The following is a 12,980-nucleotide window of genomic DNA, read 5'->3' on the forward strand; positions in this document are numbered from 1 at the left end:
TTGGGGGGGTTACACTGTCCAAAACAAAAAAAAAAAAAAAAAATCACCAAACATAACATCCTGAAACCAAGAAGCAGAAGTGAAAATCAGTACTTACATTAAGAGGCTGAGAATTCTGGTGTCTACATCGAATTTCAAGACTTTAAGTACTTCCTAGTGAAAGCAAAGATCATTCAAGGGATATCTTATTCCAGCCAGCAGGAAATGTCATAGGACAGATCTAATCCCCTACAGAAATGTCTTCCAAAACCTAAAACAATTACAGCTATCTGAGGCAAGGATCAGGATGGGAACAGCCAATACTTTAGCCTAAATATCAAGGCTTGGAGCTGAGGAGGTGAAGTGACAGCACAGTGCAGGTGCTCCCATCCAACGTATGTGCCAGTGTAGGGAAATGGAATGCAAAGGTTCAGCCCATGGGAAGTGGCACAACAGAGGAGGAGGGAGCACTGGGTTATACTCCAGCACTAGAGACAAGCTGAGTAGAACAGACAAACAAAAAACCCTCACAGGCAGCACAACAAAAGCAGAGACACAGAAAATTCCTGACAAAAGTGGCTAAAAGGAGGGTTCCATGGAAGGGCTTTGAAAAATCCAGACACCTTCAGTGTGTGTTCCACAACAAGCAAACACAATTGTTACACTTTGAGCAAAGCTTCCTGACCTCCTGCCGATATGATTCCAGCTGGACTGTACCGGCGATCCCAAAAGCAATGCTAACAGCAGTATTTAAAGCCAACAGTGCAACCAGACACTGGAGGTGTCCTCATCTGAGAGCAACGGGCAAGTGCAGACCGTCAATAAAACATAAAAGCAAGATGCATTATCACTCTGAGTGTATCATGGGTGAGCAACCTTCGGAGGAAAGGAAACTTTTAGATGGGAAGAGCTAGTGACTCAGCTCCAGCATGGACAAATTCCATCGGCCCCTCCGCAGGCAGAGGCTAACTGCAAGTCATTAACAGATCTCATCAAAAGCCATTACTTACACCAGTTAAAGAACAGCAAATGTGTATCACCCAGGTTTAAGTGGTGATACAGCCATGAGATTTGGCAAGCACAGTAAGAATTAATCTCCAGAGTGTACCATGCCATAGCATCTCAGCACTTACACACACAGCAGCACAAGGCACACTGACAATGGAGAGTACCTGAGGAAAGGGGAGCTCTCAGCCTCAAGGAACCTCAGTTCACTCTCCAAGACCTAAAACTGCTCAGTTCCACAAAACTGAGCTATATTCCCATGTCCCAGCCCACAGAAACTTTGGCAAGGACCAGTGCACCTGGAACACCTACCCGACTATGCTGGACCATTGCAGGAAGCCCTGAGGAAAGCAGCAGCGTTGCAGCTCAGGGATGATACCTAAGGAGTCAGGTCCTGCTTTCTGTGAGCGCGGGCGTTCTCCTCACGAGGCGCAGCTCGGACAGGACACAGGTGACTGACCAACAAGCCAGTCAATGACCTGAGGCCGCTGTGCTGGGCTGAGGGGTCGGGGTAAAGGCCACGAGCCACAGCGAGGACAACGCCACACGTGCCACAGGTGCAGGGGAGGCTCAGCAGGGAGCAACAGCCATCGTTTTAACAAACCAGAGGAGGCAAATCTGGAATTACGGCAAAAAGGGCTCATTGTCAGCGCACATCCATGGACAGTGCTGAAAACAGGAGGAGTTAGGAAGAGCCCCAGCAATCAGGTGGGCTAACTCAGCAGAACTGCTGGGAAAAGAGGACTAGAACACCTAAGACACCCAAGTAGAACAGGGCAGAAGCCACATCCTCAAGGAGGCTGCATCCAAGTTAAACACTGGCTTTAACACGTCTGTTATGACTTGTACAAGATCGTGGTTTTAGCAGCTACTAAAAGACAAGTCACAACAGCTCAGAAGGAAATCAGAGAGAGAAGCACAAAATGCAGGACAGGAGAAAGCACAGCATGTCCTCTGAAAGAGCTGCAGTGGCATCATCTTGGTAAATAACCCTCAGGAACCAACTGCCTTTTTCCGAGCCAGTCAGTGCTATGAGCCAGCAAACATCCATGGTGCAAGCTGCACAGCCTTGACATCCTGGAGATACGTATATGGAACGTCCAGCCTGCCCAGGACATTGGGAAGAGCAGTCAGCAGAAATCCAATGAACAGGTAATACAGCCTGCACTCTTTTACCATGCACCACGTTCTTATTTACACTGCTCTCGTGTTCCCTAAACCACGAACCAAAACTTAGACCCAAGAACAAAAGTCACCTGCACACTACAACAGCCTCCAATTTGGGCTCTGAGCATTACATTATACCAACCTAAGGGAAAAAAAAAAGCCCTTCACTGCTTACTCCCGGTGTGGAATCCACACTCCTCGTCACTAGTGCATTTGAACCAGCATCCCCAGGTCAGGTTCATTTGGCACATGCAGGGCCTCATGCAGCAGAACTGGTCAGTGCTTTCCTTCCCAGCGCTGCTCAGGGCTGTGTCTGGGCCGGATAGCTCGGAGCTAAAGGCTGCCACGGCTCAGACACCCCGGGATTAGTGTTATCCATGTGCTAATATTCACTCACAGCACACAAACAGCTGGTGGCTGCACGGAAGACCTTCTGCTGACCAAACCCCTCCCATTAACTCAGCCTTTTCTAGTCGTTCACTTAATCCAGCGGGGTTTGCTTTATTCCCCTCCCTCCCTCCCCACAGCAAGATTTATCTCATTCAGTAGAGTATTAATTCATCAGTTTTATGTTTTTGCTCTGGCCCAGAGAGGAAGTGACCTCTTCCTTCTTTACCTTTTCCACAGCCATTCACTGTTAAAGCCCTAATGCTCCTCTCGCAGCCAGCCCAGCGAGTGAGACCCAGGGACACGATGACCTCCTGTGGCAGATTCCAGCACGGATTTCTCCCCGTTGCCTCTATAGCTACAGGGACTGCAGCACAGCTTTTGCCATCAGTCTTTATTTCAAGATCCAACTACTCCTATGTTTCCTCTCCTCACAAACAGTGTTTTCAGCAGCTGTACTTTTCAGCAAACTAACTTCAATACAGCCAACGTTGCACTGATGGCTTTTAGTATCTTTTGAACAAATAAATAAGTTCCTCTGGCCATGAATCTGGGCCAGGGGCATCCGAACATCCCAGAGAAAAAACCTAAAACCAGGGCTGCCTTCCCCCTCAATTATTTAACAGAGCACTTCAGACCTACAAAAGAGCCCATCAATATTAACTAGCGCATCCTCCCGGCCTCCTGAAGGCATGGGGAGGTATCAATATTTTAAAGATGAAAAGACCGAGGCAAAGAGTGATTTATTTACTTGTGGTCATGCAGAGAGTCTAAACGGGAGCTGGGAAAAATCACCTGGGAGTCCCTATACCTGGCTATGCCGAAACCCCTTGGCACAGGCACTTGCACACTGGTTTTTGATAAGATATTCTTAATTACTGCACATACATACAGACTTCCCTGGTCTATGCTTAACAGTTTATGGTGAGCTTCTCTTGGGTCATTTTACTTCACAAGGAGACTCCTCAGTGTCTAATTACTGGAAAAAGAACAGGATCCTCTCAATACTAATCACATTTTATATACAATCCCGTTACTGTGAAGTCTGCTTAAGTAAACAGAAAACAGTACAAATAAGTAACTGACACAGAACTATAGAAAATTAGGTTCTACCTATAAAATGGGTTGCTGTCCTAAGCAGCGTTTCTATGAAGAGAACTTAAAATGCACCATACAGAAAACAACCACAAGGACTGAGAATAAAACAAGGCAATACAAAGACCACTGCTCACCCGGGTACCTGCGTCACAACTAAAACAGCACTAATCAGTCATTTAATCCACATCCTAACCAGAAGAAACCCACATCCCGATTTTGCTTCCCCATCACGATGACAATTGATTAAAACAAGCAAGCATTCCTAGGCAATTCCATCCGAGTATCTCTCACCCGAGGCAAGAGAAAGGGACACAACACCCAAAGGCTGAAAAACCATCCTCACCCAAACAGCAGACACCAGCGCAGAAAATTTTCGCATCTCTAATAGGCAAAACCCAACAGAACAGTCCTGGTTTGTGGTAGTCTGGGAATGGATTTAAGCCAAGGAAATACTGACAGATTCAGAAGGCTGAGGTACTGTTGGAGCTGAGGTTTAAGCCGAGTCTCAGGCCATCCCTGGTGCTGTGTGTCCTACATACAGCTTCGTGTGCTCCAGCCCAGCCACTTCCAGAGCCCCCAGAAGCTCGGGGGCCGGTGGGGTGTGTGTTTGGGGTTTGGTATTGTTTTTTTCTGCACACCAATTAAAAACATTCTAATAATTGGTCATGACTTCGCTCCTTCCAACCCAAACTTGGCAGGCAGAGATTCTGTAAAGCTTTCTGGAACAGGCTGCAGATAACCTGCCACAGAATTTCTGTGTGCTCTCTGTGATGGGTTTCAAAAGAAGCCTTTATTAGAACTCAGACATGTTTACTTGCTTGCAACGAGCACTGTCATTCCAATTCCTGTAATTAAATCCACAATTCTGACAGCTGAAACCGTAGGAATAATTGCACTGTTAGTCAAAATAAGTTGTTACTGTTCAGACTCTTGCCAAGAATATTTTAAAAGCTTCTACTACGTGTTTCAAGTAAATCTGAACTGAATCTTCATCCATTCCACTTCACTTCCTTTCTGGAGCAAAGATCTTAAAATCTTTCCTTTCACTGGGCAACCTTCAAGTCTCACACAAGATTTTCTGCCAGACTCCTTCTACTTTCCACAACATGAATGTTATACAACACACTTGTACTGAGCACTGTTACACATATGATGCATTTTCTGTAATCCTATGTCCCTCCCTTAAGTGCATTTCCCACACATGAAAAAAAAATTGAAGCCAGTCAGTTTCTCAGAAACCTTAGATAACTTTTTACACCAAATTCACCAAGAATCCACAACCTTCAGGTCATCCATTGTACCAGTATTACATACCAGCAATCCACAATATTACTTCTTTTATGAGACAAGAGACCCAACAGTATTAGGCACTGAAAAAGTCTTTCCAACCACTTTTATTTTTCAGCCAATGGTTAGGGAAAGCCAGCACAATTCCAGCCACAAAGCAAGAAATCTCATCTCCAACAAGCAGGTAACAGCGGCACCAAGGCAGACAATAAAATGCTTTGCAATACAATTTTGCCTTCCAAAGCCAACTGTGCACTCAGAAACTTTTAAAGCAGAACAAAGCAGCTCATAAAACGCAACACTTGAGATGTTGCACCCTGACAAGTTTGTGTTTTCTGCACCTGCAACAAGAGGCTCAGTCAATACAAGAAGGAGCAGCAGCCACTCCACACAGGTGTCCCCTTCTGACTCGAAGCAGTTGAGACAGGACAGCCTACTTCAAATAGTGCAGGATCTGGTGTAAGCACCCAGAAGGCCCAGGGAACACATGGAGCAGCTGGAACAAAGGCAGGAAGCCACCTCTGACATCCCAAATGCGATCATGGGATGGTTTCTAAGCACATCATTTACAGATGGAGGTCATTTGGAAAACGTTCTTCTTCCTATTACGGTACCCAGCAAGCAAACATTTTCCTCTCCAGGAGAAGAGGACTTACCAACAGCAAAAACAGCTCTGTTTTAATAAAAGCTTTAAAAAAAGGGTAAAAAAACCCCAACAAACAAACATGCTAGAGAATGGAAAGCTTCTGAATATCCTAGTTGGCAGTGCATATTGAAAACAAATATAAAATCTCATTTGACAGCTACAGGATGTCAGCCTGATTTGCATTTAATTCATGTATTCTGTGAAGAACTTCATCTACCAAAATCATCAGATGACATTTTTTGGTACCTTAAAATATAAAACTCCAAGTTACATTGCAATTCTCTTAGCAGCAAAAATGGTTTTCCCTTTTGCCTTCCTCAGAACGAGATGTGCGTTACTAATCAATGCCACTAAAAAACATTGAAGGTATCTAAAAAACCACTACCTTCTTAAAAATTAAATAGCAACTGGATAAAAAATTAATTTAAAAAAAATCTATAAAATACTCTAGAACTCATCAGTCTGATCAAAAACTGGTGCAATATTTGGGAACGCTCAGAATCCTTGTCTCTTCAGAATCTGCGTGTGTTACTTAACACAATACTGAACAGACATAGTGATTTATTTAGTAATTTCCCTATTCACAAAGTTTATTTGTTCCTCACAGTCAAATCACCAGGATTGAGTCCTGCCTCTCCAGAGGCCCTCTATAAAAGCAGAAGCTGCACTTGAGACTTTGATCACACAGATGTTTGGAATGGTTTGGCTCTGTCTGCACTTCAAAGAGGATTATAATGTGCTCAAAAATTCTTTGACCTGCAAAAAGAAACAAATATTGTCAATCACACTAAGTGTGTATCAACAGAAACAGACAGCAATTCTGTTTACCTCTCCACTGCTTTATGCTTTACCACAACCTAAAGAAACAGGGAAAAAGGATCTTGGGCTTGGCCATGCCATTACCTGTCCATCAAGAACATTCCCAGACACGGTACCTGTAATTTAGTAGGTGCAGGGAGAGACACACTGGAATGATGCTCACTCCTCCCACGGTCCTGAACTGCAGCCCGCAGTCACAAAGGAGTTACTTTAAAAGCAGGTGTAACCCAAACATGAGGAGGATAATGACCACCTCAACAGAGCTGTCATTTGGAAACCACCGAGTCACGCCCACTGCCAGGACACCGTTGGGATTTAATGCCAGGGAACAACTCAGGGCACCTAATCAGGGTGGTTCCCTGGAATGAGGCTGGCAAAGAAATCATAAAGCAATACCTACTGAAACCACAGTGCTTGGGAAAAAAACGATACTGCAGATCAACACCAGGCTCACAACTGCTGCCTTTCAGTGTCAGGAGCATCCTAGCAACTAGGCTGTGATACAGCCTGACCTGGGGGCATTCTCCTTTCTGCCCACTCCAGCCAGGCTACTCCATGGAATGGAATAGACCAGTTACTAGAGAACCCTTTTGGCAGAGGCTCTCCTACACACAGCCCATCTGTAAACGTTTTGTCCAAATTCCTGATGAGAAATGGAAACAGATCTTAGACCACACTCTCCAACTGTGACCCTTCCCTTCCCAGGTCAGGGCTCATGGACATGGGATAAAAAAAAGAGGTCAAATCCCTTCCTGTAGAGAAGGGAACACATAACTGTGCCAAGACTGCAACTTAAAAGGAATCATCAGAAAGCCACCCTCCACTTTAGAGAGTGGCACCAGCAATCCCACTTGGAGAACCTCGTCTGCATTTACAGACCAGGCAGAGTTTCCGGATGAGGCAAGGAAGCACGCAGGCTCTGGGTTTCTGTGGGACATCAGCACACACTAAAGCCCAAAGCACAGCTCATCAAGTGCAGCAGTTCTGGGGCCCCACTTAGGAAATGGCAGAAAAAGGGCCCACATAGGGCTTAGGCTATTCCCAGATAAGCTGCCAGCTACACCAGAATAAACTCCTCCAAAATCCGTATTTAGTCTCCTGAGCCTCATCTCATCCTGTGCAGTGGGAAGCAGGCGCCCCCCACAGCTGCCATGTCCTGTCATTCCATCGATTACCAAGCCCAACCAGGAAGACTGGTTTTAATCAGGTGAACAGTTCCACTTTGGGGTGGATCAACAGAGATCAAAGGACCAAGCTGCTTTGCTTGTGAGGTAACAGTTTATTCCCACAGAGCAGAAGGCAGCGTGTGTCCCACTGCTGAGGTCTGTAAGCCATTGCAACTGCTAAGATAAAAGGCAAGTTGTCCTCGCTGGAATCCCAAGGGGGTTCAAATACCAAACACCTGCGCAGTTAAATATTGAAGGTTTGGCCTGGATTTAAAATAAGCTTTGCAGCAGGCTACAAGACTGTTCCTTACTTGCATGTAACTCCATGACTCTAATATTTTAGAAGGATGATTGGACAGTGATGTGTAATTAGAGTAACCTAAACCATTTGTGAAATGTTACCTTTTCGATCATGTGGTCGTATCTGTCCTTTTTGCCTTTGAAATCTTCATTAACATCTAGCGTCAAAATTGGAATTTCCTGCAGATAGTCAAAATCTGTCCTGTATTGGGAGAGGAACAAAGCAAATATTAGTAGCTGAACACAGAGCAGACAGCACCCAAGTCCCTGCCAGCATTTCCATTGTTGAGAAACGCACGAGAAGAACTGCATCTCTAAATTACAGCCAGGAGTTCTGAATTTACAGCGTGGCCCCTGGGACACATCAGCACTGATAGAAATATTATAGAAATGTTCCTGGAGTTTAGCTTTACAAACCATAAGAAAAGCTGGAGTTTCACTGGTGGAAAAAGCATTATGGAACACCCTTACAAAGATTTATCCATCCTTAAGGAACCATTCAACAAACCCTACCGCAGTGTCCTATGCTGGAGCCAACTTTCATGTTTGTAGTGAAGCTTCTCCAGATACTCAATGGGGATTTCTTGTTCCTCGTCTCTTCCTCGCACGAAAATCCTATTCAGGCATTTCTAAAGGCAAAAGATAATAACAATAAATAAATTGGTGTATTGCATGCCAAGAGCACAGAAATATCCATTTGACATTACAGACAGGCATTCCCAAATCTCACCGTATATTTCTGGCTCTTAGGAACTGTTTTCCAATGCAGTAAATCATTTGTTCCCATCCCGAGCACATCCAAAGCATCAACAACAAGCCAAAACTGTTTAAGTATTGTACTTTGTAATTTAAATACATGTTCTTCTCTTAAATAGAAAAACAAAAAAGCCCTCAAAGTTAATCCAGTGTGCTACATTGTGGAGTGTTTACAACCATAACAAAGCTGAAAGCATGGAAACTGGAAGCAAGGGAATATGGACGTGATCTGTAGGTTAATTAGAGCTCTTCTAAACTCACATTTTCTCCTGTTCATGCAGGTTTCATACTCAAGAGAGATATTCATGATGCCGTTCTCTCCTTTTAAACAAACACCAGATGCCCAAAGATCAAAGCATAGTCACAAGGCCTCACACACAGGACGTGCTTTCACCTGGCTTAGCTCCACTGCCCCAGGTGTAGGGGCCTCGTAGCCCACCCCCCAAACCAGCTGTGACTGGTTAATTACTGAAAGAACATCAATTGTTCTTTTCCCTGTACAGCTATATTCCCTGCAAAATAGCTATTCCTAGAGCTATTTTGTACTTTCCCGGGGTTGCTTGGTTTGTTCCGGTGGTGCTTTCTGGTTTGCTGTTGTCATGTGTTCTTTTTTATAATTAGAGGATCATTATCATCACAGTTGATTTTAAAATACACAGGCTGCGCTTGAAAGAACTTTTTTTTAAAGTATTTCCAGACTTAGTCTTAGTCACAGCTCAAGTATTACAGTGTTCAGGGCAACACTGCAGCCTGAGCTGGACTCCTGAGGGGCAAGGCACAGAACACGGACTCTCGTTCTCTGTGCAGTCACACATTTGTATCCCTCACCTCAGGAGTGGCTCTGAGATAAATGATCCCATCCAGCGCCAGCTTTGAACCAAACTGCTCATTCATCCAGTTGTGCCAGTCTTGGTAAATAGTCCACTCAGTCTCGTTCATGCAATCAGACTCGTATAAATTAGCTGCAAAGATGTACCTGGGAACACAAAACAGCGATGGAAACACAAAGTGGCTTGGACACAGGAATCCTTGGTTTGCCTGAAGTAACTAGAGAAGAAGCTGAGTAGTAAATCTGTAGCATCTCTCTGATGTACACTTGGAGTGGAATTAAACAGCTGGCATCCTCCTCCTGTAACTGTGTCCACACAGACCAGGAACATTTACAGCTCAGGTGTCCAGGAATAACCCACAAAACAACTGGTTTGTACACTGTTTATTGTCAGTATCTTAAAGCAAAGGGAACTCCTAAGAACTACGGGATGGGATTCAGTTATCAAATCCCACCTTCTGAACCCAGAAATGCAGTACAGGGCATTTATTTGTGTATTTTTTATTGGCCATAAAAAAAAAAGATGAAGAAGAATTTTCCACGGAGGGTGGCAGAGCACTGGGACAGGCTGCCCAGGGAGGGTGTGCAGTCACTGTCCCAGGAGGTGTTTAAGGAAAGACTGGACGTGGCACTCAGTGCCATGGTCTAGCTGACAAGGTGGTGCTGGGTCATAGGTTGGGCTTGATAACCTCAGAGGTCTTTTCCAACCTGACTGATTCTGTGATTCCATCTCCCTCTCTGGAGACATTCCAAACCCGCCTGGACACATTTCCACCGCCACTGTCCTGTGATTTTACTTGGGAGAACTGCCATCTTCCCCCTGAGGGCTTGGGCCCCACACACCTGTCGCTGTAGACAGACCGCTCGAAGAAGACCACGGGATTCTCCACGTCCTGGAGTTTGCCCTCGAGGACGCTGAGCTGAGCCCGGATCCTGCTGAGACACGCGTAGGTCTGGAAGGTGAAAGCCCACCTCTCCGGCTTCTCGTACATCATCCGCAGCACATTCCCACCGTTCTTCTGGGACGTGCTCAGCTCCTGGATTCAAAGGGGAAATAAATAAGCAGAGAATGAACTGCCTAACTCTGAGAGAAGGCAGCTGAGGGGAAGTCAGGAGCAACACATCCCCGTTAAGTTTACACAGATTTTACCAAAATACACTGTATTTTTGCCAAATCAAAAGAAAGTCCCTCAAAAGCCACTTGCACAGCAGACTGTGGCCACCAGACAGCAGCTGGATTGCCAGTGGAATTACGGGTAGCTGGGAGAAAAAACAGCACTATAAACCATTTAGCAGTGGTTCATTATTTCCTAGATATTTCAGAGGACACCTTCACACACAAGGAACAACCCTCTGCACTCACCTGGATAGTTCAGAGTTGCTACAAGTAACTCTGCCTCACTTTTTCCCATCCCTCGCTTTGATACAGGAAAAAGGCTTTTAGTGCTTTTAGAGCTTGCATCCTGATGCTGAATAACGTTTATTCCATAATACACCAAACAAACTAGAAAAGAGGAACTCAAACACTGTGAAAGGAATCAGCAGAAGTGTTGCTATCACAAAAACACCCAGTGGATTGGATATACTGGACTTCTGAAATTAGAGGAACATTTGGGGTTTTTTTCTCTTTTACCTCACAATCATTTCCAGAGTTTTGCTGGACATTGCACCATCTAGCTATGGGCTCAGGAACCACTTCCCACTCCTCATTGGCTTGTTTCAGAAGACTCACAAAGGTGGATTTCCCTGCAGCTGTAGGAAAAGCATTCAGGAAGATTTGTCAGTGAGAAACCACCCACAGTGGTGTTATTTAACCACTGCACAACTCCGCTTTCCATCCCCACAAATCAGTCGCCCATGCCCGAGCACTCTGGACTTGAAGCAGAGGCCATCGTGTTCCACAGACCGTCAATTAATGGAGCAACAGGGTTGTTCTCTATCTGCATCTACACGGGTTTGGACAATGCTCTCTGGTGGGATTTTGGGGGTGTCCCGCGCAGGGCCAGGACTTGGTGATCCCAGTAGGACCCTTCCTGCTCCGGAGATTCTGTGACTCTGGGAGTTTTACGCCACAAGCAGGAAAAGTGCGGGAAAAAAAAAAAACGTCAACGCCAAACAGGTGAATGAGTCACAAACTGTAAATAAAATCGCAAATCGCGTCAGTTTCGTAGAATTCTTACGGCGTCGCGGTAAAGTCTCCGACCTCACGCATTGGGTTGTTTGTGCCTCCTGACCTGACTAAAAGCGGGGGGTTTTTTTGCGGGGAAACCTGCGGGGTTTTTTGCGGGTTTTTTTTCGCGGGCCAGGAAAACCCTGTGGAAGCATCCCCGCCGCCCCACCCCGCCCCGCCAGGGCGGGAAGAGCCCCGGCAGAAGGGAGAGAGGGGAGGGAGAGGCGAGCGTGGGGTCCGCAGAGCTGTGCCGCCCCCAGCCACGTCCGAACCCCCCGAGCGCCGCGACACCCACCTCTTTCCCCCCCCCCGACCCCCCCCAAACTCCCCCCGCTCCCCGCGAAGGCGGTGACGGCCCCGACTCACCGATGTTGCCCTCCACGGCGACCTTCTTGACGCGGCGGTCGTGCCGCCCGCGCTTGGGCGGGGTGGCCATGGCGGCCCGAGGGGGCGCGAGGGCACCTGAGGGGAGGGGAAGGGGGGGGGGCGTGGGCGCGAGACCCGCCTGAGGGGGCGCGAGGGAGGGCGCGAGGGGGGGGGGTTCGCGAGACTAGCCCGCGCCTGCCCGCGCGCGCGCCTTTAAATTTGGCGCGCGGCAGCGGCGGGCCCGCCGGGGCGGCCCGTGACGTCACGCGCGCGCGCCGCGGCCGACCCCGCCCGCCCGTCCGCCCACCCACCGACCCAGGCAAGAGCAGCGGCACGCGGAGCGCATCGATGACTCCCGTCACGAGCTGCTCCCGTTCTCAGCGGCTCCCTTCGTCCCGACACACAGGGCAAAACAAACAGGGAAGGGAGGGAAAGGAACCCACCGCTCCCGCCGCCGGGCCATGGCCTGTGTAAAAAATGCTCCAGGAATACCTCAGAAGTGGCTGGGTTTTTAGAAGGAGAGCACCGGCACTTGAATTGAGAGGGTCGTTGCTGAAAACAACTAGGAAGAAATTCTTAAGTTTAGGAAGGAGTTCTTGAGTTTAAGGAGGAATTACTTTAGGAAGGGATTTTTTACTTCAGGAAGAAACCCTTCCCTGTGAGGGTGGGGAGGCCCTGGCACAGGTTGCCCAGAGAAGCTGTGGCTGCCCCATCCCTGGAAGTGTCCAGGGCCTGGTTGGATGGGGCTTGGAGCAACATGGGATAGTGGAAGCTGTCCCTGCCCATGGCAGGGGATTGGAATGAGGTGATCTTGAAGGTCCCTTCCAACCCAAACCAATCTGGAATTCTAAGATCCTACAAAAACCCTAAACCCCCCAAACAGCCACCATGTTTCCCATAATACCATCCCACTGCAGGACCCTTTTGATTCTTGGAGGATGGAGTTAAACAGGGAAAACCCCTCAGATCTATGGGTTGGGCACAGGCAGCGGGGCAGCCTTGACC

The 12,980-nt window shown here is 47.1% G+C and overlaps 1 protein-coding gene across 1 annotated transcript; it reads right to left on the reverse strand.

Annotated features, from left to right (window-relative positions):
- Window positions 1-5,014: 5,014 nt before the first annotated feature.
- On the reverse strand, window positions 5,015-12,124 carry DCK (deoxycytidine kinase). The gene is made up of 7 exons (XM_027741182.2): window positions 11,976-12,124; window positions 11,073-11,191; window positions 10,283-10,476; window positions 9,439-9,586; window positions 8,368-8,483; window positions 7,957-8,056; window positions 5,015-6,325 (listed from the first exon to the last, which is right to left on the reverse strand). Exons 1-7 carry the CDS (start codon window positions 12,043-12,045, stop codon window positions 6,299-6,301), a joined length of 774 nt encoding a protein of 257 aa, XP_027596983.1. The 5' UTR covers window positions 12,046-12,124; the 3' UTR covers window positions 5,015-6,298.
- Between the last annotated feature and the right edge of the window lie 856 nt (window positions 12,125-12,980).

The sequence above is a fragment of the Pipra filicauda genome, unplaced genomic scaffold (genome assembly GCF_003945595.2).
Source record: "Pipra filicauda isolate LSUMZ 115617 unplaced genomic scaffold, ASM394559v2 scaffold347_size1265977_pilon, whole genome shotgun sequence".
NCBI lineage: Eukaryota > Metazoa > Chordata > Aves > Passeriformes > Pipridae > Pipra > Pipra filicauda.

Excerpts from the sequence above, each read along its gene's own strand:
- DCK (XM_027741182.2), bottom strand. The coding sequence starts at position 12,045 with ATGGCCACCCCGCCCAAGCGCGGGCGGCACGACCGCCGCGTCAAGAAG. Across the intron at positions 8,057-8,367 it reads CTCCAGCATAGGACACTGCG|GACAGATTTTGACTATCTGC; the intron begins GTAGGGTTTGTT and ends CTCCCAATACAG. Across the intron at positions 6,326-7,956 it reads ACGACCACATGATCGAAAAG|GTCAAAGAATTTTTGAGCAC; the intron begins GTAACATTTCAC and ends TTCTTTTTGCAG.